The 23,842-nt window shown below is 49.5% G+C and overlaps 10 protein-coding genes across 10 annotated transcripts; 5 read left to right on the forward strand and 5 right to left on the reverse strand.

The window, feature by feature from the left end:
* Window positions 1–314: 314 nt before the first annotated feature.
* On the reverse strand, window positions 315–2,053 carry BO88DRAFT_390248 (MDR family MFS transporter; the record flags this gene model as incomplete). Its single annotated transcript, XM_025704946.1, has 4 exons — window positions 1,826–2,053; window positions 953–1,770; window positions 523–873; window positions 315–417 (listed from the first exon to the last, which is right to left on the reverse strand). Coding segments are annotated over exons 1-4 (1,461 nt in total), but the record flags the coding sequence as incomplete, so codon positions are not given.
* An 856-nt stretch (window positions 2,054–2,909) lies between these two features.
* On the forward strand, window positions 2,910–5,937 carry BO88DRAFT_444467 (transcription factor domain-containing protein; the record flags this gene model as incomplete). The annotated part of the gene is made up of 4 exons (XM_025710110.1): window positions 2,910–3,086; window positions 3,176–3,256; window positions 3,854–3,926; window positions 3,978–5,937. The coding sequence occupies exons 1-4, from the start codon at window positions 2,966–2,968 to the stop codon at window positions 5,935–5,937; spliced, it is 2,235 nt and encodes a 744-aa protein (XP_025561987.1). The 5' UTR covers window positions 2,910–2,965.
* A 502-nt stretch (window positions 5,938–6,439) lies between these two features.
* BO88DRAFT_405649 (uncharacterized protein) lies at window positions 6,440–6,904 on the reverse strand. Its single transcript, XM_025706941.1, has one exon. It carries the CDS (start codon window positions 6,819–6,821, stop codon window positions 6,510–6,512), a length of 312 nt encoding a protein of 103 aa, XP_025561988.1. The 5' UTR covers window positions 6,822–6,904; the 3' UTR covers window positions 6,440–6,509.
* A 141-nt stretch (window positions 6,905–7,045) lies between these two features.
* Window positions 7,046–8,425, forward strand: BO88DRAFT_367348 (cysteine and histidine-rich domain-containing protein). The gene is made up of 3 exons (XM_025704067.1): window positions 7,046–7,254; window positions 7,400–7,925; window positions 8,004–8,425. Exons 1-3 carry the CDS (start codon window positions 7,149–7,151, stop codon window positions 8,314–8,316), a joined length of 945 nt encoding a protein of 314 aa, XP_025561989.1. The 5' UTR covers window positions 7,046–7,148; the 3' UTR covers window positions 8,317–8,425.
* Window positions 8,426–10,478: 2,053 nt separating this feature from the next.
* BO88DRAFT_66524 (uncharacterized protein) lies at window positions 10,479–11,017 on the reverse strand. Its single transcript, XM_025713043.1, has one exon. The coding sequence runs from the start codon at window positions 10,806–10,808 to the stop codon at window positions 10,515–10,517; it is 294 nt and encodes a 97-aa protein (XP_025561990.1). The 5' UTR covers window positions 10,809–11,017; the 3' UTR covers window positions 10,479–10,514.
* Window positions 11,018–12,187: 1,170 nt separating this feature from the next.
* On the forward strand, window positions 12,188–14,138 carry BO88DRAFT_405650 (putative ethanolamine kinase). The gene is made up of 5 exons (XM_025706942.1): window positions 12,188–12,459; window positions 12,542–12,653; window positions 12,732–13,195; window positions 13,248–13,585; window positions 13,635–14,138. Exons 1-5 carry the CDS (start codon window positions 12,295–12,297, stop codon window positions 13,807–13,809), a joined length of 1,254 nt encoding a protein of 417 aa, XP_025561991.1. The 5' UTR covers window positions 12,188–12,294; the 3' UTR covers window positions 13,810–14,138.
* Window positions 14,139–15,531: 1,393 nt separating this feature from the next.
* Window positions 15,532–17,643, forward strand: BO88DRAFT_342511 (uncharacterized protein; the record flags this gene model as incomplete). The annotated part of the gene is made up of 7 exons (XM_025703145.1): window positions 15,532–15,774; window positions 15,836–15,864; window positions 15,930–16,261; window positions 16,309–16,422; window positions 16,471–16,796; window positions 16,854–17,240; window positions 17,290–17,643. The coding sequence occupies 7 exons, from the start codon at window positions 15,532–15,534 to the stop codon at window positions 17,641–17,643; spliced, it is 1,785 nt and encodes a 594-aa protein (XP_025561992.1).
* A 555-nt stretch (window positions 17,644–18,198) lies between these two features.
* BO88DRAFT_66742 (uncharacterized protein) lies at window positions 18,199–18,936 on the reverse strand. Its single transcript, XM_025713044.1, has one exon. It carries the CDS (start codon window positions 18,746–18,748, stop codon window positions 18,263–18,265), a length of 486 nt encoding a protein of 161 aa, XP_025561993.1. The 5' UTR covers window positions 18,749–18,936; the 3' UTR covers window positions 18,199–18,262.
* Window positions 18,937–19,251: 315 nt separating this feature from the next.
* arfA (putative ADP-ribosylation factor) lies at window positions 19,252–20,701 on the forward strand. Its single transcript, XM_025704068.1, has 5 exons — window positions 19,252–19,585; window positions 19,719–19,893; window positions 20,066–20,310; window positions 20,390–20,455; window positions 20,543–20,701. The coding sequence occupies exons 2-5, from the start codon at window positions 19,746–19,748 to the stop codon at window positions 20,633–20,635; spliced, it is 552 nt and encodes a 183-aa protein (XP_025561994.1). The 5' UTR covers window positions 19,252–19,585; window positions 19,719–19,745; the 3' UTR covers window positions 20,636–20,701.
* A 441-nt stretch (window positions 20,702–21,142) lies between these two features.
* On the reverse strand, window positions 21,143–23,556 carry BO88DRAFT_488688 (uncharacterized protein). Its single transcript, XM_025712630.1, has 2 exons — window positions 23,250–23,556; window positions 21,143–22,262 (listed from the first exon to the last, which is right to left on the reverse strand). Exons 1-2 carry the CDS (start codon window positions 23,280–23,282, stop codon window positions 21,366–21,368), a joined length of 930 nt encoding a protein of 309 aa, XP_025561995.1. The 5' UTR covers window positions 23,283–23,556; the 3' UTR covers window positions 21,143–21,365.
* Window positions 23,557–23,842: the final 286 nt, after the last annotated feature.

The following is a 23,842-nucleotide window of genomic DNA, read 5'->3' on the forward strand; positions in this document are numbered from 1 at the left end:
CTGTACTGATATACTACTACCTATACAACCTCACCTAACCCCACCATACCACACTGATCTCATCCTCTCCACTCTCACTGCACCTCACCTCAACAACAATCAAAGCCTCAGCTAATGCCCACCTACTACGAAGTACTAGTACCAACCCTCTTCATCCTCATCCCCTGCACCACCGCCAACACCCCAATCACCGCCACGCACTCCAACACCACAGCCAACTGCCACGACCTCGTCAACGCCTCATTCAACACCACCAACACCGCCCGCTTCGCTTCCCCAGATAACCCCTCCGTAAGAGTCGAAATCCCCCCAGACAACAACCCACTCACATCAAGTCCATCACCTACAGCAGTACCTTTCAACCCGGCACTGAGCTCGTTCGTGAAGAGCGCTTGGGCGACGGCGACGAATATGGACCTACACCAAGCACACATGGCCTTTATCAGTACCAGTACCAGAACAACAACCATCCCAGAGGGAAAGGGGGATGAAGGGATGAAGGGAAGGAAGGAGGATACATACGCCCCCACCGTCTGCGAAAACATGACCATCCCCGACCCAATCGGAATATCCTTCAGAGGAAGCGCCTGCTGCGCCACCATCAACGGGGTGACACTACACAGACTGGACGATATGGCAAAGATGATCTGATATCCGATCCATTCCCCTATGGGCGTGTCGACAGTGAATGTGGTGAAGAGACCTGAGCCCACGGCGCCGAAAATTATGGCGATTCCCATGAATATGTCCGGATGGCCGACTTTGGACATTAGGATCCCGCCGGCTAGGGAGACGATCGTGCTGGTTATTACCCATGGGAGGGTCCAGATTCCGGATTGGATGGGGGTTGCGGATTTGACGCCTTGGAACCAGCTGGTTTTTGTTTGGTTGGGGTGGTCAGTTAGGGGTAATGGAGAGGGAAAGGGGGGAGGGGAAGGGGAGGGTGAAGTACATGGGAAGGTAGTAGGTGAGGACGAAGATGGCGCTGACGGTGCAGAAGCCGAAGAAGGATGCTGCTGAGACGGTGCGTTGTGTGAATACCCTCGAAGGGAGCATGGCGTTAGGGCCTTGCCATATCTCCACGCTGATGAATGCGATGGCGAGGATGCCTGCGAGGACTAGCAGGACGATGACTCGGGCGTCTTGCCAGGCGTATTTGAGACCGCCCCATTGTAGAGCGAGGAGGAGGCAGACAATGGATGGGAGGAGAGCTACGAGACCGAAGAGGTCGAGGGTCTTGAGGAACTCGGTCCAGGAGGTGAAGGCTTCGTGGTCTCGTTTTGGTGGATGGACGAGGAAGAAGAAGGCGATTTGGATGACGGCGCCTATGGGGAGGTTGATGTAGAAGTTCCACCGCCAGGATACCTTCTCAGTGAGGACACCTCCGATCAAAGGCCCGAATGTCGTGGCGAGTCCGCGGGATCCTGAGAGGAGACCGAGGATGATGGGGCGTTTGGCTGGGGCGACGAGGATGGGAACCAGGGAGAACGCAGCGACGAGGAGCCCTGAGCAGCCTACACCGGCGATGGCGCGGCCGATGATGAGGGAGTGCGAATTCGGCGCGGCGCCGCAGACGGCGGAGCCTACGAGGAAGAACAGCATTGAGATACTGTAGATCCAGCGGACGGAGTAGCGGGCAAGGAGCTTGCCGAAGAGGAGCTGGGTCGTGCAGATGACCATGGTGTAGACGCTGCTGTACCAGCCGACATCTCCGAGGGAGTGGAAGTCGTCGGAGATGTAGGGCGTCGCTGTGGCGATGATGGTGCTGTCCTAGATGTAGGGTTTGCACGTTAGTATATGTGGTACCCTGCTGAGGATAGCATACCAAGGTGACGAGGAAGATTGCCAGACACAATGTTGCAACTGCAAGAAAGTATCTGATCCCCGAAGGGTATTGGGGAGCTGCAATGGTTGCATTCTGACTACTGTCTTTGGTCTCGCTCTTGTCAGTGGCCTGTCCGTGAGTTTGCTGGGCCTCGATGCTGGGCAGGGAAATGCTGTCGGACCTCTCCATGTTGGAGAGCTTTGGATTTCAACAGGAAACGAGTGAAATGGTAACGAGCGACTGATTGACTGACAGACTGGATGAACGATTCTTTTTTAGCTGACACGGTGAGTTTAGGGGAACCGCCCATCATAACAAAAGCCCGAATCATGGCCATAAGACGCGTTTAGTCTCCATTCTGCCTAACAAGGCTTGCAGGGTTCAGTAAACTAGTGAGAACTTAAGAGACAAGGTTGTGATAGGTAGGAAGGAGAACAAAGAACCCGGCAAAAGCAACTAATCACTGCATTAGACCCTTCCCCAAGGCAGCATTCGAGCTTGAGTTCTGCCTATCCAGAACATGAGTGCTGACAGAAGTGATTGGGTTGACAGGGAAAATGAAGCCGGGTATACCATCCTTGTCATTCTCCACCCCGAGTCTCACTTAAAGATGGAGCGATAGAAAGCACGGAAATACCTCCACTTATACTAGTACAGTGCATCGATACCACGCTGAAACCCCACTACATGAGGCATTGGATGTCAACCAGCCACCGTCGATCTCCGTTGCCATTGCTGGTATGGCGTGTCGCTGTATCCCAATGTCCGAGGTTCCTCCATTAGTGGAAACAGCGTTGCGCGATCACCGAGGATGACCGGCCCTGGTTTCTGACTCGCTGCGATGTGCTATGCTAGTCTCCGATCTAGAACTCAATGGGTGAAGCCACATACATACTCGGTCTTCACCACCATAGCTACCCAAACTTACTACTACAGTGTCATCTCAAATCATGATGAAACGAGACATACCAAGCAACGTCCACATTCCAATCCCCGCAGCGCAGACATCACCAGGAATGTGCTCAGACAGGAATATTTAAACTCATTCAGCATCCATGCTACACTATGTTCACCCTTTCTTCCTATTTCCCGTTCCTACTACTGAATCATCCTATTGGTATACAAGAATAGTCTATAACAATGAAGCCACCTACCATCTGGGCCACCCTCCTCACCCTGACCCTAACTGGGCTATCTCTGGCCGATAAAACCTGCACCCCGAGCTTTGATTACTGCTCGGATGTACTGTTGAATGATAAGGGTGAGACCTTCTCCAACTATATGTACTATCATGTCATATAGTATCTCTTCTCCATCTGACTAGCTGATGCTAATATGAAACTGGTACAGGCTTCTCTCAGTCCGATCTGACAGACGCCCTCCAAGGCACCGGATATGAGAACCAAAACTTGACCAACATCCTCTTCCACTGTACGAATCCGGGCCAGGTTGGCCATGCTAAGCTGTGTGATAACGGGTGTGTGGACCCTCCTCAGGAGGGCAGCCATGGATGTGATGGTTAAATGGGATGGCATTGAAACTTGGCTAGTATTGGGAGTAGCAGACAAATAATAGTAACAAATTAATTATGTTATACTTGTATGGGTTGGAATCAGGTTGAGGTTGAGATTAGATTCATATTCAGAGGCACCAAGGCAGCCCGGACCACGCGCGACGCCAGTTGACGGACGCGCCCGCGGGAAGTTCCCTTTGTATTTTCCCATCCTTCAGTTACGAGGCTGCGGCACTCATTGTAGGTTGCGGATCTCTGACTCTCAAACTATAATATATACCATATTTAATTTCAACGCTTTATTATTATCTGCTCAGTATATCGGGCATGCATGCGACCGCTATATCACACAGACTCATCTCCTAAGTAGCCTCCCGAACGCGCAGGTGGCGCCATGAACCTTCCCCCAACTCCCTGTTGCGTCTGCCGCACAAAAAGGCGGGGATGTGACAGGTCTCAACCTAGTCTGTTCTCTATCTCTCTACCCATTGTAAAGTGGAGCTAATGCCAGCCAGCCTGCGGAGGATGCAAGAAACGAGGACTAGATGAACAATGTTCCTACCGGCCCGAGGATATGCCTCCCGCCACGTACGTCTGCACGTGTATATTATGAACTTTGAACCAACTAACATCCTGCAGCTCTCATAAAAAAGCCAAAATATCTCATTCGGATGATGAGAGCCGCTCTTTCTCTCCTCCGAGGCAGCAAACCCTGCCACGCAATACTTTCAATGTTGCACCGCGCTCGCAGAGGAAGCGTCGGCGGGATGAGTCCTCTCCTACCCGGCATGTTCGAAACCGACATGACTCGGTGGAGGTATACTCTATCGCTTCAGATGACAGCGACCCTTCTAACCCGCCGGGTACCGGAATCAATGCCCACATCTCGCGCCTGACCCGGCTGCAGCAGGCCGTAGATGCAAGAACAGGCCGCGTCAAGACTGAAGCCCCCATAGAAGATGGCATATTCTCGCTGCAAGATACAGGGCCAGACTGCGTTCCTCACTTTACCATTGCCGAATCTCCAGCCCAACTGCCCTCAGATCTGATGGACAGTCTGATCGCCACCTACTTGGCCCGCGACTATGTGAATTGGCCTATCTTCGACCTGTCAGACTTTCAGTCGGCCTGCGAAAAGGTCGGCGATGTGCAAGACCTCACCGCTGGGTCGAGTGGCTTTCACGCCATATTCATGATGATTCTATGTCTTTCTGGGTTGAGATACCGCCAAGTAGACGAAGCTTATCTGCAGTCCCGCTTCAACCACGCCCAGAGAATGACAAACAGCCCAGACTGGCAGAGCACCCCTTGGGTACGTGTGCAATGTCTCTTCTTGCAATGCCAGTACCTCAACGCAACAGGAAAATCCAAACAAGCCTGGGCCCTGATCGGCTACACCATCCGCACCATGCAAGCCCTAGGAGTCCAGTCCCAAACAACCGCCCGCAACGGCCGGGAAAGACAGCAGCGCGAACTCGGCCGCAGGCTCTGGCATAGCGCAACTATCCTGGAGCGAATGCTAGCACTACAGCTAGGCCTACCGCCCCAAGTCAACAGCCCCCTCCAGGTGCATCTCCCCACACACCTAGACACCGACTACATCGACACCGTCTCCGGCGGGACACCCAACTTCAGCGGAGACCGGCCCTCCGTCATCGAGTTCCTAATCGCATGCGCCAGACTCTACACCCACGTTGAAGACATCACTGCCTGGGAATCCGAAGCAAGAACCCGACCAGACACCTGCGCCGCGAAGAAACTCCTCGCCCTGGACATCACCCCATTTCTCAAAACAGACGCTCTTCTCTATGACTGGCAAACATCTCTACCCTCATTTCTCCGCACCGATGAGACCTTCGAACTAGCGGACGACCCCATAGTCCGCCGACAACGCCACACCCTGCACGCCCGCTACCTCTATCTTCGCCTTCGACTCTACCGACCTTTCTTAGCTCTTGGCCTCGCCCTCTCCGCCAAATGCCCCTGCCGCTCAAACAAGCACCCTCACATGTCAGAGACTGATCCTTCTTCATCTATCAACTCGCCAATACTAGTGACCATCGTCCGCGACACCTCCCTCAAATGCGCCGCCATCGCCGCAGACCTCGTCGACTTGATCGAGGAAACCGAGGACGGGCTGCTCGACGGCGGTCCGGACGATACGTGGCGCAGCGCAGGCTCGCCCTACTGGGAGAACGTGGAGTATTTGTATGCCTGTGGGATTGTCATCCTGGCGGCGCGGCTCTGTCCTAGTTCGGGTTCGGGCGTGGCACCGCTTAAGAGGGCCTGGACGAGGGTTATCTCCTTGTTGACGAAGTATGAAGGGTTCCGGGCCGGGGAGTATACTCGTCTTGCGAGGTTGGGGAGAAGCACGCTTGAGAATTTGGCGGGTGCTTTGCAGCGGGATGTGAGTGATGCGATGGTGACGGGTTTGGATGGGGAGGTGAGGACGAGGTTGGTGGGGAGGACGAGTGGCGCTGTAGATTCGTCGGGGGGAGGGCGTAGGCAGAGTCACAGTCAAAGTCAGGGTCAGAGTGAACGGGGGAACTTGGGTTGGGTTGAGAGTTTGTTGATTGATTTGGTGGGAAATGGTATGTGATGTAGATAGATACCCTTTCTTTTTGATGGCATTTATGATTAGAAATTCACATATGACGAAATACTGTAGAACATACTACTATGTTAATCGGTTTGATGTTACTATTTACATACTTTATGTTATAGTCAGTAACATTCAAGTCACCCCTCAGCTGCTGCTTGGCAGCCACTGCAATATATTTTTATGGCCTAGTAGTACTTACTACTCTTGGCTAAAACGCTGTTTTGACGGGCTATCTCGTACCAACATATATATAACACACCACGAGATAATATCGTAGCTGGGAGCATATATCCAGCCCATTTCTCGCACTAAGCCCCGAACCAAACCCATATTAGCACCGCTATTAGTAGTTACTTACTCCTTTGAATTAACATTTCCACGAGCTCCTCCTATAGTACTTTGACTGAGATTGACTTAAGTAGATCTCCGTGGTTGCGGAAGCGGTGACCCTGCCGACTTCCCTACGTATGGAATACGCTGCGACCAAGGGAAACCCGAATATCAAGATAGAACTCATAATACATGCATATTTACAGTATATATACACAACCTTAGACAGCTGTCTCCAGCTACTGCTTCTTCTCCGCCTCGTCGATCAATGTCTCCATCTCCTGCTCCGTCCACCGATGAAACAGCTTCTTCGGATCCGACAACGACGCGTCACTCTGGACCGACTGGACGTGTAGCACGGGAACATCAAAATCGTAGACATCCTTCCAGGGCTTGTTGCTGGGGAGCTGGATATCCAACTCGGTGTAGTCGAAGGGACGACGCTTGTGCAGCTTAGTGACGGTGAGTTTGGCGGTGTCGCAGAGGCCGCAATTGGCGCGGGTGAAGAGAGTGACGCGAGCAGCGGCGAGACGGGCGGCGGTGGGGAGCATGTTGCTGTACAATCGGTAAATCCAGATGATAATTGGAAGTCAAAGTTGAAGTAAACCAATTAAGAGTATAGAACTTGTAGATGGAATCGCGGGGAAGAGCAAGAATGGATTGAATGACTGGAACCTTCGAGCTCTCCCCCCGGCTAAGCCCGTTTGGGCCGAACCTCAGCGGCGGTTCTTCGACCTTCGATGTTTGCGACGATCGATCTTTTTCCCCCCCAATAGACTCATATCTCTTCCCCAGGAGATACCGTTAAACCGTCGGTCTCTCTCTTACTCAGCTCTGCTTCCTCTCATTTCAGTCGCTTCCACCCCATTTCCCCCAGCATGGCCTCCAAGTGTGTCCACAAGGGCTGCGGGAAGGAATTCACCGACGCCGACGAGCCCTGCGTCTATCACCCTGGCCCGCCGGTGTTCCACGAAGGACAGAAAGGTACTTAACAGAGGACTTCCATGGGGGACCTTGGGGATAGTTTAGTTGATCCACCCGTCAATCTGATCTTCTTCCTGACTCAGTTCCACTCATCTGTCTACTTACACATGATCGCATTCAACATACTAACTGAATCACCCCGCAGGCTGGAAATGCTGCAAACCCCGCGTCCTCACCTTTGACGAATTCCTCGCCATCCCTCCCTGCACCACAGGCAAACACTCCACCGTCGACGACACCCCCGTCGAACCTCCCAAACCCGCCGCTGAAGTACCATCACCGGCCGCTACTCCCGTCCCCAGCGCCGCCGCCGCCGCTCCTCCCCGCCCCGTCAACTCCCCCGCTATCCCTCCTCCCTCCAACGCACCCACCCCCGTGCCTGAAGAACCCGAGTCTGATGACCCGGAGCTAGCCATCCCCGCGAATGCGACCTGCCGTCGTCGCGGTTGTAACGCAGGCTACGATGCGAACGTCTCGCGCGACGAGGAGAAGTGCGTGTACCACCCGGGCCAGCCGATCTTCCACGAGGGAAGCAAGGGCTGGTCGTGCTGCAAGAAGCGGGTGCTGGAGTTTGATGAGTTCTTGAAGATTCAGGGCTGTTCGGAGAAGAAGAAGCATCTGTTTGTGGGGAAGGGCAAGCCGGCGGGTGAGGAGAAGGTCGAGTCTGTGAGGTGAGTTCTATCCCCTCTATAGCTGCGGGTGTTTGCTACGGAGTGGAAGTATACTAATTTATGATGGATGATGTATAGGAACGACTTCTACCAAACCGCCTCCTCCGTGAACGTCTCGCTCTACCTGAAGAAGATCAACAAAGACACCGCCAAGGTCGAGTTCAAGGCCACGTCGATCGAGCTGGACCTCCCTACGACGGATAACAAGCGCTACACGGATTCGTATGAGTTGTTTGCGCCCATTGATCCCGAGCAGTCCAAGTTCCGTGTGCTGGGCACCAAGTTGGAGCTGACGCTGGTCAAGGCCGACGGGACGAGCTGGCCGGTGTTGCGTCGCGATGATAAGTGGTCGGGAGAGAGAATCCAGATTGGAAATGCTGGACGGGTGTAGTAGCAGATGCCTTTTAGATATATACGTTTTATAATGGTGAGGGAGGGCTGGGCTGGAGTATAGTTGGTATGAGATATGAAATAAAAGTGATGACCGCATTGAGAAAGTGCTTATCTTATCCGGAAGCATTGAATGAAATCAACCTTAATAAGCAGCATACAGTAACGTAATCGGACAACAAAGTGGCGTGACAACGAGCCGGCACGCCCTTACTGCTTCGAACCTCCACACAACACGCGATATTCAACCTTGCTTAATTTAGTTAAAATTGATGCTATTCAAACGCATGGAGGGTCTTTCTCAAGATAGAAAGCTAGCACTTGCCTGTGAGACCTTTAATCACAGTTAATTTATTACCAAGAAGGCGTGTGCCGCAGTATTTAATATTAAGATAAGCACTTTGAAAGATTGTTTAAATGGGGTTAAATCTTGCACTGAAATAAAGGCAAATTTAAGAAAGCTATCTAATAATAATAAATTAATATTAAAGTACAGGATTCTTAAATTAGATTCATGAGATTATCTGCTTATTATTGCCAAAGTATAATATCTTGCAGAGATCATGTTGGCATTAAAATTAAAGTCAAAAAATAATATTTTTATTAGCAAATACTGGGTTAATCAATTTGTTCAACGTCACCAGGCTGAATTGAAGTCTAAATATACTCAATATTTTGATTATTAATATACAAAATGCAAGGATGTCGAAGTCATAAGTTAATAGTTCAGATTAATATAGAATATTATATAAAAATATAGCATTCTTGAACACGATACTTATAATATAAATGAAACGGGTTTTTAAATGGAAATAGCTTTAACTGTAAAGATTATCTGCAGTACTGAATCCTATTAAATAAATACAAGATTTATATAACCTGGAAATCGTGAATGGATTACTGTAATTATTATAATCAGTACTGGAGGGAGTGTACTATCTTTACAGATTATTTTTATAGATAAGATATAATAAGAGAAGTGGTTTAAAGCTATTTCTAATAATTAGTAAATCAGTGTTAATAATAATAAATAGATAAATAATAAACTTATATTTAACTGGTTTTAATACTTTGATATTTATATAATTTTAAAAATAATAGGCCAGTATTGTCTTCTTATCCTTGATGGCCATGGAAGCCATTCAACTATTGAATTTGACTAATATTACAAAGAAAGATTAATTATTTTTTTATATATATTATCTTATTCTTTCTATAAACTTTAATTACTTAATATTACTTATTTTACACTGTTAAAGACCCTGTACAGCTGTTAAATTAAAGATATAGCTGATCAAGGTATCTACTATATATAGAAAGAAAACTTTTTATATTATTTTAAAAAGATATATTCAAAAGTATTTAACACAGTAAATATAAAATAAGATTTTGCTGTAATAGGGCTTTCTTTATATAATTTTTAAAGAATATTTTAATATCTTAAAGATTTAAATCAAATACCTCTACTATCTTTAATATTATTATCTAATTAATTTATATATCTCAGTAAAATGTCTTTGACTCTTTATTAACTGAATTATTAAAAAGCAGAGATTGAAATATTACAGAAAGCTGGATTATCTTTATTTATTATTAATCAAGTACTTGAAAAGGTCTATAAAGGTATAGAAATAGTAATATAGAATGCTGTATTACTTTAACAGGAATTGGATTAACTCTGTATAATAGATTAATATAAAAAGAATAAGAAGAAGGCCTTGAAACACTTTCTATAAGAAGAAAGTATATTAGATGGCTTTACTATATATTATATTGCTCAGAAAAAGAATATTAAGATTATACAGATAATAAAATATACTTAATGCCGGCCACCACGCTGCAGTAACTATAATAAGGAAGGCTATAATTGTCTCAAATATCCAGATAAAGTCAACGCCTAGTTTGCTTGAATATAAGTTATTTATATAGCATTTAATTGCTTTAATTTGAAGCGATCGTTGCAATATGGTAGGCAGAATGGTGGCTTGTTTGAAGCATTGGGGATCGCTGCGCCGGCTTGTTGTCGCGCCGCTTCGTTGTCCGATTACGTTACCCGATGTAGTAAGGTGCACTGACACAATCAATCACACTTGGTGCAATCAAGGGCAGTCTTATGAATCCAGTTGATGAGACAGACTGCGTAGCAGTACCGCAACTCCAGCATAGACAATAATCCTGCCCATATGCGTATGCCATAAGCTACAACCACAAGCCTTCGTTTAAGCTAAAGCCACGTGACATACGGATTCCCAAGAACCCAACTTCACCGCTGGCATATATACACACCCCAATGTCACTTTTAACGACAGGAATATGTATACAGCAAACTAAAAAAGCCAACACCCATCTACGAAATGCTATATAATCCTCTCTCAAAACCCATTCAACATAAAGAACAAAGTTTTTAAAAGAGGAATGTAATGTACCGCCTCCTCCACAGCTCAAGCGCATGGGGATTTTATCCTTTCGAACAAAAAACCCTAGCCAAGCCATGAATTGTAAGGGAAAAAGGAAGACGAAAACTGCTCTGCAAGGCTGGGAACGGAGGAGAAACCCATAGAGAAAAAATCCCACACAAGATAACCCTCAGCGAGCCGTACGGTGACGGAGCCCCGGTAAGATTTACTAAATTACTTGAAGGTAAAAGTAAACCGCTACTGATGATGAAGAAAAGAAAAGAAAAAAAAGGAGGGCGAAGGGGGGGGCGGCGCGGATAGGGGGGGGTTTATGTAGGGGTTGGAGGGTGGGGACGCTAGGGGCTAGTGGGTGACGAGGTGGGAGGGGGTAGGGCTGGGGCTTATGTGGTCACGTGGTGAATGGGTGGTTGTTGAGGGGAATCACATGTGATTTAGTTTGGGATGGGATAGGGATCGGTGAGGGAGGTGGGGTGGAGGTGTGCTGTGTATTTTATGTTGTATTGATGATGGTGTTGGGTTGTTTGGTACGGGGTATTTGATGGTGGAAGTATATTGATGTTTACTTTGTAGTGTGGATGGCTTGTAGTATGTGAGTTTGTGAGGTTAGATTGTTTCTTGCAGAGGATGCAATGGAATAGGTTTGTAGGGAGATCATTGAGGCTTTTAAGCAATGTACAGAGTATAGAGATATGTTTCTTCGATGTTGAGTCAATGATGTAGATGAGATATGAGAAGTAGGCATATTGTACTAGCTGGCTACTTAGTAGCTGCTACTACGTACTCTATTATATACTCAATTTTGTCTCTTTGTTACACCTAAGGTCCTCCTACTTCTCTACCATAATCTTATCTATGTTGCGTATTGTTCTGTACTGTATCCATCAATACGCTGCTATCATACGCTCAATAACACCCCTGACCCCTGATGCCGCCAGCATAACAGCCAGTATCAATATAGCGATGCTGATGACCTGCTGTGCCAGAACCCAATATCAGCCCTCTAAGCTTCCTCACGAGTCTTCATGCCTTATTCAGCGGAGGGGTAACACTGGCGTCATTTCAACGGATGGCCAGCCAGTTGGTTGGTTGCGGTGCAATCCTCAGAAGGCGGAAAAGGAGGGGTTCAGGGCCCGCCGCCGCCTTCCAATCAGTGAGTCGCTGGCACGAGACCAGCGGCGACATCTTCTCCTCCTCCTCTCCTGTTCTCTTCCTCTTCGTCATTTCTCTTGCGCCTGTCTCTGAGAGTATCAATTGCCGGCCAATTTGTACTCGTAATCACCCCTTTTCGGACGGCTCACGGACCACACGGGAAAAGCAAAATCTCCTGTTCTGTCTATCACTTTTAGTAGGTACGTGGGTACCCTTGTTCTATATGTGTGCTTTATTCAAGGCTATGCCTTATCATGCCAATAACTAGCAACCCGCTTGAATCGTGTGGCTGACTTTGCGTGGAAGAGTTCTAGAACGGCTAGACCCTGGTCGACTGTCGCGTATTGTTCGATCACCGCCATTTTTTTTCTTTCCCTCCTCTCAACCCCTTGGATTCTCCCACAACCGCCATAATGCATGCAGAAGACCGCAAGCCCTTCCGTCACATTCCCCTATCATACAATCATGCCGACTCTCATGCCTCCGCGCTGAGGCTCATCTTGACACTCAACCCACACTGGGAGGGACCGGACAACAAGATCGAGTTTGTCCGGTTCACGGATGGCATCACCAATACTGTGTGTTCCTCGCAATGTTCTCTTCGTCGGTGCTCGCTGTAAGAGGCAACACCGCCTACCTATGGGACTAACGTGGCTCCAGCTTCTTAAAATCATCAATCGCAAGCCCGGCTTGACCGAGGAGCAGATAGACCAAGAAGCAGTACTGATGCGAGCGTACGGTAACCACACAGAAATCCTCATAGACCGCGAAAGTATGCCACCCGGGGTCACTACTTGCCCCTCCTCTCTGCCCATTGCGACACTTGCTGAGTAGATACTTCTACCTATAGGAGAAACGAGCTCTCATGCTCTTCTTGCCAGCCATGGATTAGCCCCTCCTCTCCTGGCGCGCTTCAACAATGGTCTCCTGTACCGGTTCCTTCGTGGCCGCCCAGCCAGCGCGGAGGACCTTGCCACGCCTGCCGTCTGGCGTGGTGTGGCCAGGAGACTTGCGCAGTGGCATGCGGTGTTGCCCATCAAGGGAGCTGCCGCACCGCTAATGCCCGCCGAGGACGTGACCCTGATGCAACATGTAGATGAGGCCACGGCACACTGCCAGAAGTTGAAGCACGAGGACATCTCCGTGATCACCCCAAAGCAGCCTGGGCCGAGCATGTGGAGTGTGCTCCAGAAATGGATCCTTGCTCTGCCCACGACCACGGAGGAGCAGCGCCAACGGAGACTTAGTCTGCAAAAGGAGCTGGAGCGGGTTGTCAGCGAGCTAGACGATGGAAAAGGCCTAGGCGATGGTGGAGTACGTAGCACTAGTCCCTGTTATACGGAACGACTATTTAACCTCACACTAGTTGGTTTTCTCTCACTGTGACCTTCTTTGCGCGAACGTCATCGTGTTGCCCGAAAGCGCCTCTTCGGAAGACGAAGCGGCCGTTGTCAACTTCATCGACTACGAATATGCCACCCCCTCACCTGCCGCCTTCGACATCGTCAACCACTTTGCCGAATGGGGCGGATATGACTGCGACTACAACATGCTCCCCACCCGTTCTGTGCGACGCGAGTTCTTGACCGAATATGTCAAGAGTTACAGCTACCACAAGGGTATCCCAGAGTCATCGCAAGGGGAGATTGTCGACCGACTCTACGAAGACGTCGACCGGTTCCGAGGCATCCCCGGACTCTACTGGTATTGTTTCTTACTTGCTTTTTCATATACTACATGCTAATCTAAACAGGGGCGTGTGGTCACTTATCCAAGCCCAAATCTCACAGATCGATTTCGATTACGCATCCTACGCCGAGGTCCGTCTCGGCGAGTACTACGCATGGCGCCGGGAGGTAGACGGGTCGCGGACCCAGGCAGGTGAAGAGATGCCCCTCCGGGAGCGACGATGGGCTCAAGAAGCTTGATCGAAGTAACCGTATATAACCGCCTCCCCGACTCTCCGTATACCTCCCTCGAATCTGTTTGAGATAGCAAGCGATGATCGTTCCAGCGATAGCATAAGCGATTTAGAGTCTGGCCGTCTGTCAGAGTTTAACAAAATTTTGTTGATGGGGTGCGGTATCCTCTAGGGACGGGATACTCGATGCACGAATATTTATATTCAACATATTCTTTCCACGGTGACCGTGGAAATGCTGTTGGGATAGACATGACTATACCGCGGCTTTTGTCCCTTTTTCTTGTCTATAGTTACGAATGTTTGATAGATAATATAATCATTTTGCCATTACACAGAGAAACATACGTCATTGCTTCGATGATTTTTCTGCCACAGTTACAGGCTTGGCTTTTTAAAGGATCAACAACCTCCAAAGACACTTGATAGTATCAGATGGTCAGTAGCAATCCACCCATTTGGGCACGGACCCAATTATAGAAATGGGTGGGTCACGGGCGCTAACGTTCATGACAGCAGAACGAGTAGCGACAGCATCTGTATGATGCACTACTTACTCTCTTGAGAGACATGACGTCTAGTCTCTGCGTTATTTTGAGGGTGTTGCGACTCTCACTGGAGGGTCGAGAAAGCATTGTTGAAGTTGAAGCTAAGATAATCATATGGAACACCGTTGGTTACCCATCGTCGAATGCACCGCCACTGTCCCCTACATATGGTCGACCACACGTCCTATCCCCCCAACGGCTAGATTCTAATAATCCTGGGGATGTCTACGTAACATTCGATAGAAGATCCCTGTTGGTGTACCTTTCTATTAGGCATCCATGGTTCGGCTCCGACGATGCCTGTAAGGTTTAAGCCACTGCAATGTGGCTTAGACATGCAAGCAAGTCCGGATACAACTTTCTACCCTTGAAATCACTCATTCTATTCTATTTCTGAACAACATAGCATAACCATCCTATCTATTAAATCCTGAACAACTAATTGTAATTGCGAAAATCACCTCAAATAAACCTTTCTCGCCGGCATCACAACCCTCCCACGCCCACCCCCAAACATACTAGTATAGACCCTGACTGACCCTGCGGCTACACTAACACGCTTATTCGATAGCCCCCCTCTTCTTAGTAGTACCCTAAAGCACCTGCATCATTCTCCGAAAGAAAAGCCCCCATATCAATGATGGCGCAGCAATACACTCCTCAAAGCACTACTAGTACTACAGTACCAGTATGCACCTTCCCGGTACTCATGATTGGTGCCTGTCACACGGGCGCTAATCTGCATAACCCTCACACCCTCTCAACAATTCAGCTCGAAGGGCGCTTGTGATGGATCGTCGCGCCGCCCTCGTGTGTCAGTCAGCTGCGATGCACCAATCCCAACCCCTCTACTAGTTCCTAGCTCTAGTCCTCCCCCCCCGCGGCAACTGACTAGTATGCTCTCATCTCAGCCCTTCGAATGATTTCGATCATCATGCACCTGCTCGGCTGTGCTGACTGACTGATTGACTGACTGGGCTAGACTGTACCTACAGGGTAGTTATGCGCCTATTTTAGTTATTTAGAGGCGCCGGCAGCCTTGTCTTTCGTCTTTTTTGCTCTATTCCTTAAAATTCCTGAGTTGTGTGCATTGAGTTTCTGGGCATTTTATCTTCCGCTCATACCTATTATACATCTCTGTCGATATTTATTTAACACGCACAGCTACTTCCTAACTAAGCATGTCCGAGCTCGTCCGCTCAACCACCTTCCAAACACCCCAGGAATACTACGCCGGCTTCAAATCCAGACCGAATCTGCAAAAGGCGTTCTGCGATATCGATGATGAAACTAACCTCAAGGCGTATTTGAAGCTCTTGAAGGATCCGCAGACGCGTAACTTTGTGCTCGACTTTGGGAATGATGATGCTTGGTGTGCGGTGAATTTGGGGCAGGAGGATGTTGCGGCGATGTTGAGGAAACCTGTATGTGCTGTCTCTTTTGCGGAGACGGAGAGGGAGGGGCGTGCTGACAATGATTGCTTAGAAACCGAAGTGTTTTGGTACGAGGTGGATGTACGTTGTGCTTTTCTAGTAATGTCCTTCTGTTGTTAGGATTGGTTGCTGACATCTCTATCTAGTAATATCTGGGCTCCGGAGCAACAGAAGGATTTGATCAAGACCCTTACGAATCACTATGGTGTCTCGGAGCGGCTGCAGGGGTTGATGTGTACGGATCCGGTGGAACGTCCTTCGAAGCCTCCTGTGCCTCCTGAGCCACAGAGGAATAACTTCCGCTCGAACAATGTCGATCGCTCGCGCCGTTCGCGGCCGGATGATGTGGAGGGGAATGCCTTACAGAACCTGAGACATCCTGAAGAGATTGCGGCATTAGCGGCGTTCAGAGGTATTACCTTTGGTAATGTTATCGATCAGATTTGGCACTTTTGCTCGGTGGACTATGGTTCGAAGTGTATGCTTATTTACAGATCTTATTGAAATGGCGCTAACACGGATTAGATACCTGTGTCGGGTACAATTCGCTATTTGTTGTTCCTCAAACCGACCAGCATAATGGGAGAGAGTTGCCCGATGGGAAACGACTATGGACTTGGCTAATCTTGTGCAATGATGGTAGGTTTTGCTACTGGTGACAAGAGAATGGTGTGCTGACTGGTCAAGGAACGGTCATTTGCATGCAGGAGAATCCATTCCCTGGTTTGTCTGGGCCATCAGAGAAGGAATTACAAGCTGTGCTCGGTGTAGTCCGCAGGAACATCCAGCTCATCTTTGCGGGAGTCTCAAAACAGCACTTTGCTTCGTCTGAAAGCGACTCGTTGGTTACTATTCGAGTAAGACCGTTTCTCGGGGGTGGCCCAGAACAGGTGAGCATCAAGCAAGAAGATGGGCCGAGCTTGTTGTTTTATTATATATTCGATGACTGGGTTTCATCGTATGCTCTCGTTGCACAACGCGAACATAAATACGGGGTATCCCTCAACAGACTTGTAAGTCCATGGTGATGGCTCTTTACCTTTTCACACGCATACATTAACACTGTTCAGAGGCAAGACATGTTATCGAGACCGGAGGTTGACCTGGTCCATGAATTACATCGGCTGGGTAGACAGTTGGCCGTCCTGAGACGGCTCTATCAAAGTTATGAGCTTATCATGATGCGTATACTGCAGAGACAGCGTCTGCTGCGTGACGAGGCCCGGTCAAATCGCCTTCCAATGGCAATGGGACAGAGCTTTGCAGAAAACGAAGTCGGGGATACTCGTCGCTCGACGAGGGATAGTTTCAGCTTTTCCACCCCAGATGCCGATGTGGGTGTCCAGCTAAGTCCGCCTGCTGTAGCTCGATTCGAACGACTGCTCGATCGCATCAAGCTATATTGTCTGTCGGAGATTGAGAGCTGTCTGACAGAGAAGGAAAATCTCACATTCCTTGTAGGTTTGTCCATCGCGGAACAGAAGGAATATACTGACCGATTAATAGAACTTCAACTTAATTGCCCTCAAGGATTCCCAAGCCGTTGAGAAACTGACGCGAATCACGATTCTACTCGCAAAAGTGACCATTCTGTTTTTACCAGTCAGTCTAATGACTGGTTACTTCTCCACCGAGCTTCGCAACGTCAAGGGCGAATATACGATCAATCAGTACTGGGTCAGCTTTGCCGTGATCTTGTTCCTGTCGATGGTCCTGCTCTGGATTTTTGGATATGCCAGCGACACTGTGGAAGGCAAGACAATCTACCAATCGTTGTCCCGAAGCTTCTTCCGCATGTCGAAAGACCGGGTGTCTCACCGTAGAAACGAAACATCGGGCGGCGCTAGCCATCGATCTTGACGCGTCGAGTTCTGTGTTGCGATAAAAGATACCCAGTCTTCAGAATATATAGAGCTTCCTGTACAATGCACAACCCTGCACACGAATGAACAGATTACAACTTACAACCACTATGCAAGCGAATCCGATGCTATAGATCTCAAGAAGAGACCAGTCACATGTCTACTCCACTGCTACTTTATTCCGCAGTGCACGTTTCGAATGGCTCATGACAAGCCACTGCTATGTGATCTGTTTGGCCGAATGATGTTACCTATCGGGTGCATTCGCCCCATCCAGATCAGGGTCCATCAAGACCCTACCACATGCTCTCGCAATTATTCTCCTGAGGCCCACACCAGTAGCACGAGCCATGACGGCATGGCCTCGAACAATGATGGAAATCCGATACGGGGAATTGCAAATGCCACGCCTCCAGGAGTCACGGGGATGATGCGGCAATGGTCTGTCGCTATGAAAATCGCTTGCTTATCTGGCACGAGGGATGAATAATAGCATGACGCGTAGTGAGCTGAAAGTGGCCCCTGTGGGTTCCGAGGGCTTGCACGAACCCAAGTGTTTAACGCAACGGCGTACTTTATGCGCGTGAGACGATTCGTCAATCTAATTAGGAGAGTGATTAGTGCGATGGCCACCAAATTACGGAATTTACCCTGAAATCATCCTCATCAATTTCCCAATGTGCAAGGGACAATTGAGCGACAGGCGTGAGCCCAAGACATCCATCGATACCCTTCTTGACTTGCACCCCATAGTAGTGCCACCCAAGGCGATCCACTGGGACGGGGTACCCAGAAAGCCTTGTTCGGGAACCTATCAGGTGTCCGAGTGGGCACCGATCCGGGTGTCTGGACCTTTTCTCGGGACCAAGAGGGGCCCAGGGGGGCAAAGGAGGGAGACAGATAGATGTTAGGCAAGAGAGTATGATGGGCAAAGCAAAGAGGCTGTGAACGGGTAGCAGCATTAGACCGTTGTGGGCGACATGAGGATAGGCAACGATGAAGCCCGTTCCATTTGGCGTAAAAACGGTACGGACTTGTTTCGTGGGTAAGCCGATCTCGAGGCAGCAACAGGGATGCTGAATTGGTATCAACCGGGAATCCATTGACGGGAAACACCGTGTCCTCTTCTTTTCCTTTCGGGAGCCGCAGTCTTGAGCAGGAGGACACCACGAGAGCCTCGTCTAGACGGTCTGGGTCTGTAGGATGGTATTCAGTAATAGTGGTAAACTCTATTACTATCCTAGATTCAATCTATATACACTTTCTGTCTTCAATTGCAAGCATTGTGCCTATGTGTTGCGTAACAGACATCCTGGTAACTGAGAATATAATACATAGTTTGGTATTTTTGACCAGCTGGTTTCGTTAGTGACGGAAGCTACGCCGAGCGGCTGAATTTCTCGACCCAGAATTCCCACCACCTCGTCAAAAAAACCGTCTTTCTGGCGTACGGCAAGGGAAAAAAGACCTGAACCTGACCGACCTGACTGAAACTAACAGAACTGACGGACTCTGACTGAGACTGACTGACTGATCACTCACTATCTCCAGCTTGTCTCTAACTGTCTTGTGTCGTATCCACGCCTTCCAACTCTCCCTCTTTCTCCCTCCCTCTCTCCTTCTCCAGCTTCAACCCGCAACCTGGTAAGTCTTGCTATATTCCCCTTCCTCACCCTCTCCCACTACCCCCCTTCTCTCTCTCCCCGGCTGGTTCCTCTCCAATATTGTCACCCGATCACACACCTCTATTCCCTTCCTCTCCTTTCCTTAACGGCCACCGCTTTCTCCCCCTGATTTGTCCTGCCCGCCGTGTTTCCCCGGCGTGACTACCTTAACCTGATTACCTTCGCCCCTCGTCCACCACTCCATTCCATCCGTCATACCACTTGCCCTTTTACCCTTATACTATACCTTCCCCCTCCTCTGCCCGACGTCACTAGGTCTGTGTTCTATCGCTTGGCCCCCTCTCTCACTCTCTCACTCTTCTCCCTCTCCCCGACCGTGCGGTGTGGATCTCGCACACCCTGGGCTCTCTTGGTCAGATTGATTCTAACATCGCATTCTCATCCCTAGACCTTTGAATCTCACGCAACCGTCGTCATGGGTCTCACTTTCTCCAAGTTGTTCGACCGGCTATGGGGCCGCAAGGAGATGCGTATTCTGATGGTCGGTCTCGATGCCGCCGGTAAAACCACCATCCTGTATAAGCTCAAGCTGGGTGAAATCGTCACCACCATCCCCACGATTGGTCAGTCCACCTCTTTCTATCCTTTTCTCGGTCCATACAAAGCAGAACTTGGCATCGATCAGTAGCTGGGCTTGGCTCAGCGCCGAACGGAACGATGCTGTGCTTGGAATCGCAATTTGAATCCACGTTGGGAAAACAACAAGACTGACTAGTGTTGTTTTGTGCTGTGCAGGTTTCAACGTCGAGACCGTCGAATACAAGAACATTCAGTTCACCGTCTGGGACGTCGGTGGTCAGGACAAGATCCGTCCTCTCTGGAGACACTACTTCCAGAACACTCAGGGTATCATTTTCGTTGTCGACAGCAATGACCGTGACCGTATCGTCGAGGCCCGTGAGGAGTTGCAGCGCATGTTGAACGAGGATGAACTCCGTGATGCCCTTCTCCTGGTGTTCGCCAACAAGCAAGATTTGCCGGTATGCTTGAAATCTACTCTCATTGCAACAACGTGGAGGCCGAAACGATGGATATTAACTTTGATCCTTTCTTCTTTAGAACGCCATGAGCCCTGCCGAGATCACTCAGCAGCTTGGTCTGCAGAGCCTCACCCGCCGCCCCTGGGTAAGTTATATGCCCCTCGCATGTCGACACCTAAGGTGTCCACTCCCGAGTATCCACCCAACTAACGCGCTTGCTTCCCTTTTCTAGTACATTCAATCCACCTGCGCCACGACTGGTGACGGTCTGTACGAGGGTCTGGAGTGGCTTGCTGAGACGCTGCGGAAAACGAACCGCGACTAAACTGATCATCTAATGAGTGGAAGAATACCTGGAAGTTTGTGAACCTGGGAGTTGCGGATGCTGGATGGGGAACCGGGGCCGGCAAAGTCACCTCGTGTAGGGGAAAGGGATTATGCTTGCTAAACTTGGTGGTTCTTGTATGTTCTCTAACGGCTCTTCATTCCTCTATGCTATTAGCTTTTACTTTTTTTTTTATCATTTCTTTTGTCACCCTGGCGCCGCCCGATTCTTTTTTTACGACTTCTTCTCTGCCTTTGTGCTTCTCAACCGCATGCCGTTCCCTTCCTTCCCTTTCTCGACTCGACTCGACTCGACCTCGTGCTCGGAGCAGATTAAGGGAGGGAACGGGAACAAGGGACAAAATGGAAAAAGGAAAGGCAGTATATCCATGGACTGGGCTGTGATGCATTTGGCCCCGAGAATGAGAATGAGAATGTAGAACGAGTGCATGTAGTGGCCGGTTTTTTATTCTACTTTTAGTGAGTTGTGATAACATTTTATAAATATAACATGACTATGACTATGACTATGACTATAGCTAGTATTATCGAGTGCAGTCTATCCATCTTTCAGGTTCCTCCGTTTCCCCATGTGTCGAGTCCTCGAATGAACGTCCCATTACCACATCCCACATCCGCAAAGCCAAATTATCCAATACTATCTTGTTTGCTCTAGTACTATATATATGAACTGATATACTATAGTATCATGTATATACAGTGTATATATATCACCTACATCCCTCCACAACTTGACGACGAACAGGTGCTCCCTCCCGCTTCTGCGTCTTCTGCTGCACCAGTTCCTCCCCACTCACCCACCACGCCGCAGCACGAATAATCTTCAACACACATTCCAACTCCTTTTGATCCCTCGGCGCATATATCATGACGAATCCCGTCGGCACGGTCCTCAAATAACACCACCACCAGCTCTCCCGTGTTAATGGATGTCGCTGGCCCCAGCCCCGCTCGATCACTGTTTTCACGTCCGCCGGATGCAGCGTCAAATGCAGACTCCCGTCGCTGGGGTGCGCGTGACATACTTCCCCGTTGCAGGTGCGGCGGTGACGCCATTGTTGGTTGCGGGACATCATTAGTGAGGAGATGTCGCGGTCTTTGAGCGTGCCGCCTGCGCTTTGTTGCTGGGGTGTGTCGGTGCTGGAGCAGAACATGCCCGTGCTGTGTTTCTCGAAGCATGAGGTCCCTTCGTAGAGGGCTTCTGGGTTTTGGGATACTAATTTCTGGATCTCGGTTGAGAGGGTTTCGTACATGGCTGGATTGGCCTTTTGGGTCATTTGGCGCTGGGGAGCGATTCCGGCGACGGTGGGGCGTGGGCCATGGCGTTGCGGGAGGTTGTTGGAGTTTAGGAGGCCGGTCTTGGGGAGGAGGGTCAGTGGGAGGGAGGGTGGTTGGAAGGGGTCCCGGATTGTGAAGAGTCGGAGGAGGCAGATGCGAAGGTAGCCTGTTGGGGTGGAGGGAGTGCCGCCGGGGCCGAGGGCGAGGAAGGCTTGGTAGTCTTTGTGGATGCGGTGGAGGAGGAAGATGGTTGGTACGAGGAGGATTGGTAGGAGGAGGAATATGCTGTCCAGGGGTGGACTGTAGGTGTGGTTGGTTGTCGGGTGTTCCTGTCTGGTGTTAATGGAGGTTTGCTGGGTGGTAACGAGGAGGTACGGACCATTGTCGTCACTTCGTTATTTACCCTGCCTTATGTAGTGAAGACTGGCGCTGCTTGGCTGGGAGGAAGGGTATGGATGAGTGGTATAGATTCTATCTCAATTGACTTCGAGTCGGGAGAGCTGCATACCTCCGGGAGTATGTGATTCACTCTCTAGTTTTATAGTTAGTCATCGGCATCAAGACCGCAGGTGCCACGATACTGGACTGACCCAGTTGGTATTGAATGGTCGGGGAAGCAATCAGTGCTATCCGTCGGGGCATCGAGACCTCCTGATCAAGAACCTGAACCTGCTTGATGCAATGCAGCGTGCATGGACAGGTGGGCCAATCATCACCGTTGCATCACACACCGCAAGTACCGCGCGGCGAAAGCTGTCTAGGCGACAAAGAAGATTGATCTCCGTTTATAGGGCAACAGCAACTCTCAGTGTCATAATTCAGTGTGCGATGAAATAGGTGTGGCCATCATGAGATCTTGGAACACGAGACGGATCGTCGTCACTGTGATGTATGACGACAGCCATTCCAATGGGTAGTGGTCTCGGGAACTAAAAGCAAAGCAAATATTAACTAGCGAATTAGTTTCCGCAGTATCTATTCGGTCAGCAACGGCATGCCGACCCAGTCAGCGGGTGACTTTTCCTATCCCTGTTGAGAGTTCTCTCACGAGGCGGTGCTCCCAATCCGGCACATTCTTGCACAATGGGTTTAGGTCTGGTCTTTGTTAGGCTTTCATGGCTGGCGGTGGAATGTGAGTTGGTGTCTGGGCGTGTGGAGAGAAAGCTGGGGTAACTGTGGGCCCGTGGGTAGGGTCACGCTGGACTCGATGCTTGCTTTTCTTTCTCATGAAAGAGGCTCGGATCGATCCTGCTGGGCAGTTCACGACTGTGTTGTCAGTTATATTGGGTCAATTGACAACTGAAGAGTGATCTTACCGCTGTTGCCGAGGATTTGTAGGAGATGGTCATGCCTAGAAGTCGAGTATAGTCTAGGTGAGGCGGCCAGCGTCGGATCAAGAAGATAGTGCAGATGCACCTTGCAGATCAATGGCGAAGGCACGAGGGAGGATGTGTCTTGTGTATGTGTTCTGCCTGGTTGTTGTACTTCCTGTTTGTTCTTGTCTTTCAGTTCTGGTGGTTGCTTCTTTTGGCCTGATCAGTCACACTAATACCTCAGGCAACAACATGCCCATACTGGACTAGTTCATGATCGTGAATGCCTCTAACCGCATGTAGACAGCACGAGACATTCCATTCCAAATTGGGACTCTCTTTGTATTTCCGGATAATTTGAAGGCAACTACTTCATCATGGCGGCTCCCAGGAGTACTTTCTTACATTGTGAACGGCATCATCAAGGTCGTCTCCTTGGACCATTCATGACGCCTTACCGACTCAAGACAGCCTCAATGTCTTGCGCCAAGCCGTCCTGCCGGGCTAGTGCATCAGCACGGCCGTCCCTTGGGCAACGCTTCCTGGCCGATCTACCAAACAGCTCGCTATGTCGTTACCTGTCGGTAGCTCACTGT

Source organism: Aspergillus vadensis (assembly GCF_003184925.1).
Source record: "Aspergillus vadensis CBS 113365 unplaced genomic scaffold BO88scaffold_14, whole genome shotgun sequence".
NCBI lineage: Eukaryota > Fungi > Ascomycota > Eurotiomycetes > Eurotiales > Aspergillaceae > Aspergillus > Aspergillus vadensis.

What these genes read in the sequence shown, in the direction of transcription:
- BO88DRAFT_66742 (XM_025713044.1), bottom strand. Translation starts at nt 18,748, where the DNA reads ATGGATTCCCGGTTGATACCAATTCAGCATCCCTGTTGCTGCCTCGAG.
- BO88DRAFT_367348 (XM_025704067.1), top strand. Translation starts at nt 7,149, where the DNA reads ATGGCCTCCAAGTGTGTCCACAAGGGCTGCGGGAAGGAATTCACCGAC. An exon ending in GTTCCACGAAGGACAGAAAG is followed by an intron (nt 7,255 to 7,399) that starts GTACTTAACAGA and finishes ATCACCCCGCAG; the next exon opens with GCTGGAAATGCTGCAAACCC. An exon ending in GAGAAGGTCGAGTCTGTGAG is followed by an intron (nt 7,926 to 8,003) that starts GTGAGTTCTATC and finishes GATGATGTATAG; the next exon opens with GAACGACTTCTACCAAACCG.
- BO88DRAFT_66524 (XM_025713043.1), bottom strand. Translation starts at nt 10,808, where the DNA reads ATGGCTTGGCTAGGGTTTTTTGTTCGAAAGGATAAAATCCCCATGCGC.
- BO88DRAFT_405649 (XM_025706941.1), bottom strand. Translation starts at nt 6,821, where the DNA reads ATGCTCCCCACCGCCGCCCGTCTCGCCGCTGCTCGCGTCACTCTCTTC.
- BO88DRAFT_405650 (XM_025706942.1), top strand. Translation starts at nt 12,295, where the DNA reads ATGCATGCAGAAGACCGCAAGCCCTTCCGTCACATTCCCCTATCATAC. An exon ending in CGGATGGCATCACCAATACT is followed by an intron (nt 12,460 to 12,541) that starts GTGTGTTCCTCG and finishes ACGTGGCTCCAG; the next exon opens with CTTCTTAAAATCATCAATCG. An exon ending in AATCCTCATAGACCGCGAAA is followed by an intron (nt 12,654 to 12,731) that starts GTATGCCACCCG and finishes TTCTACCTATAG; the next exon opens with GAGAAACGAGCTCTCATGCT.
- arfA (XM_025704068.1), top strand. Translation starts at nt 19,746, where the DNA reads ATGGGTCTCACTTTCTCCAAGTTGTTCGACCGGCTATGGGGCCGCAAG. An exon ending in CCAACAAGCAAGATTTGCCG is followed by an intron (nt 20,311 to 20,389) that starts GTATGCTTGAAA and finishes TTTCTTCTTTAG; the next exon opens with AACGCCATGAGCCCTGCCGA. An exon ending in GCCTCACCCGCCGCCCCTGG is followed by an intron (nt 20,456 to 20,542) that starts GTAAGTTATATG and finishes TCCCTTTTCTAG; the next exon opens with TACATTCAATCCACCTGCGC.
- BO88DRAFT_488688 (XM_025712630.1), bottom strand. Translation starts at nt 23,282, where the DNA reads ATGACCATCTCCTACAAATCCTCGGCAACAGCG. An exon ending in ACAAATCCTCGGCAACAGCG is followed by an intron (nt 22,263 to 23,249) that starts GTAAGATCACTC and finishes AACACCAGACAG; the next exon opens with GAACACCCGACAACCAACCA.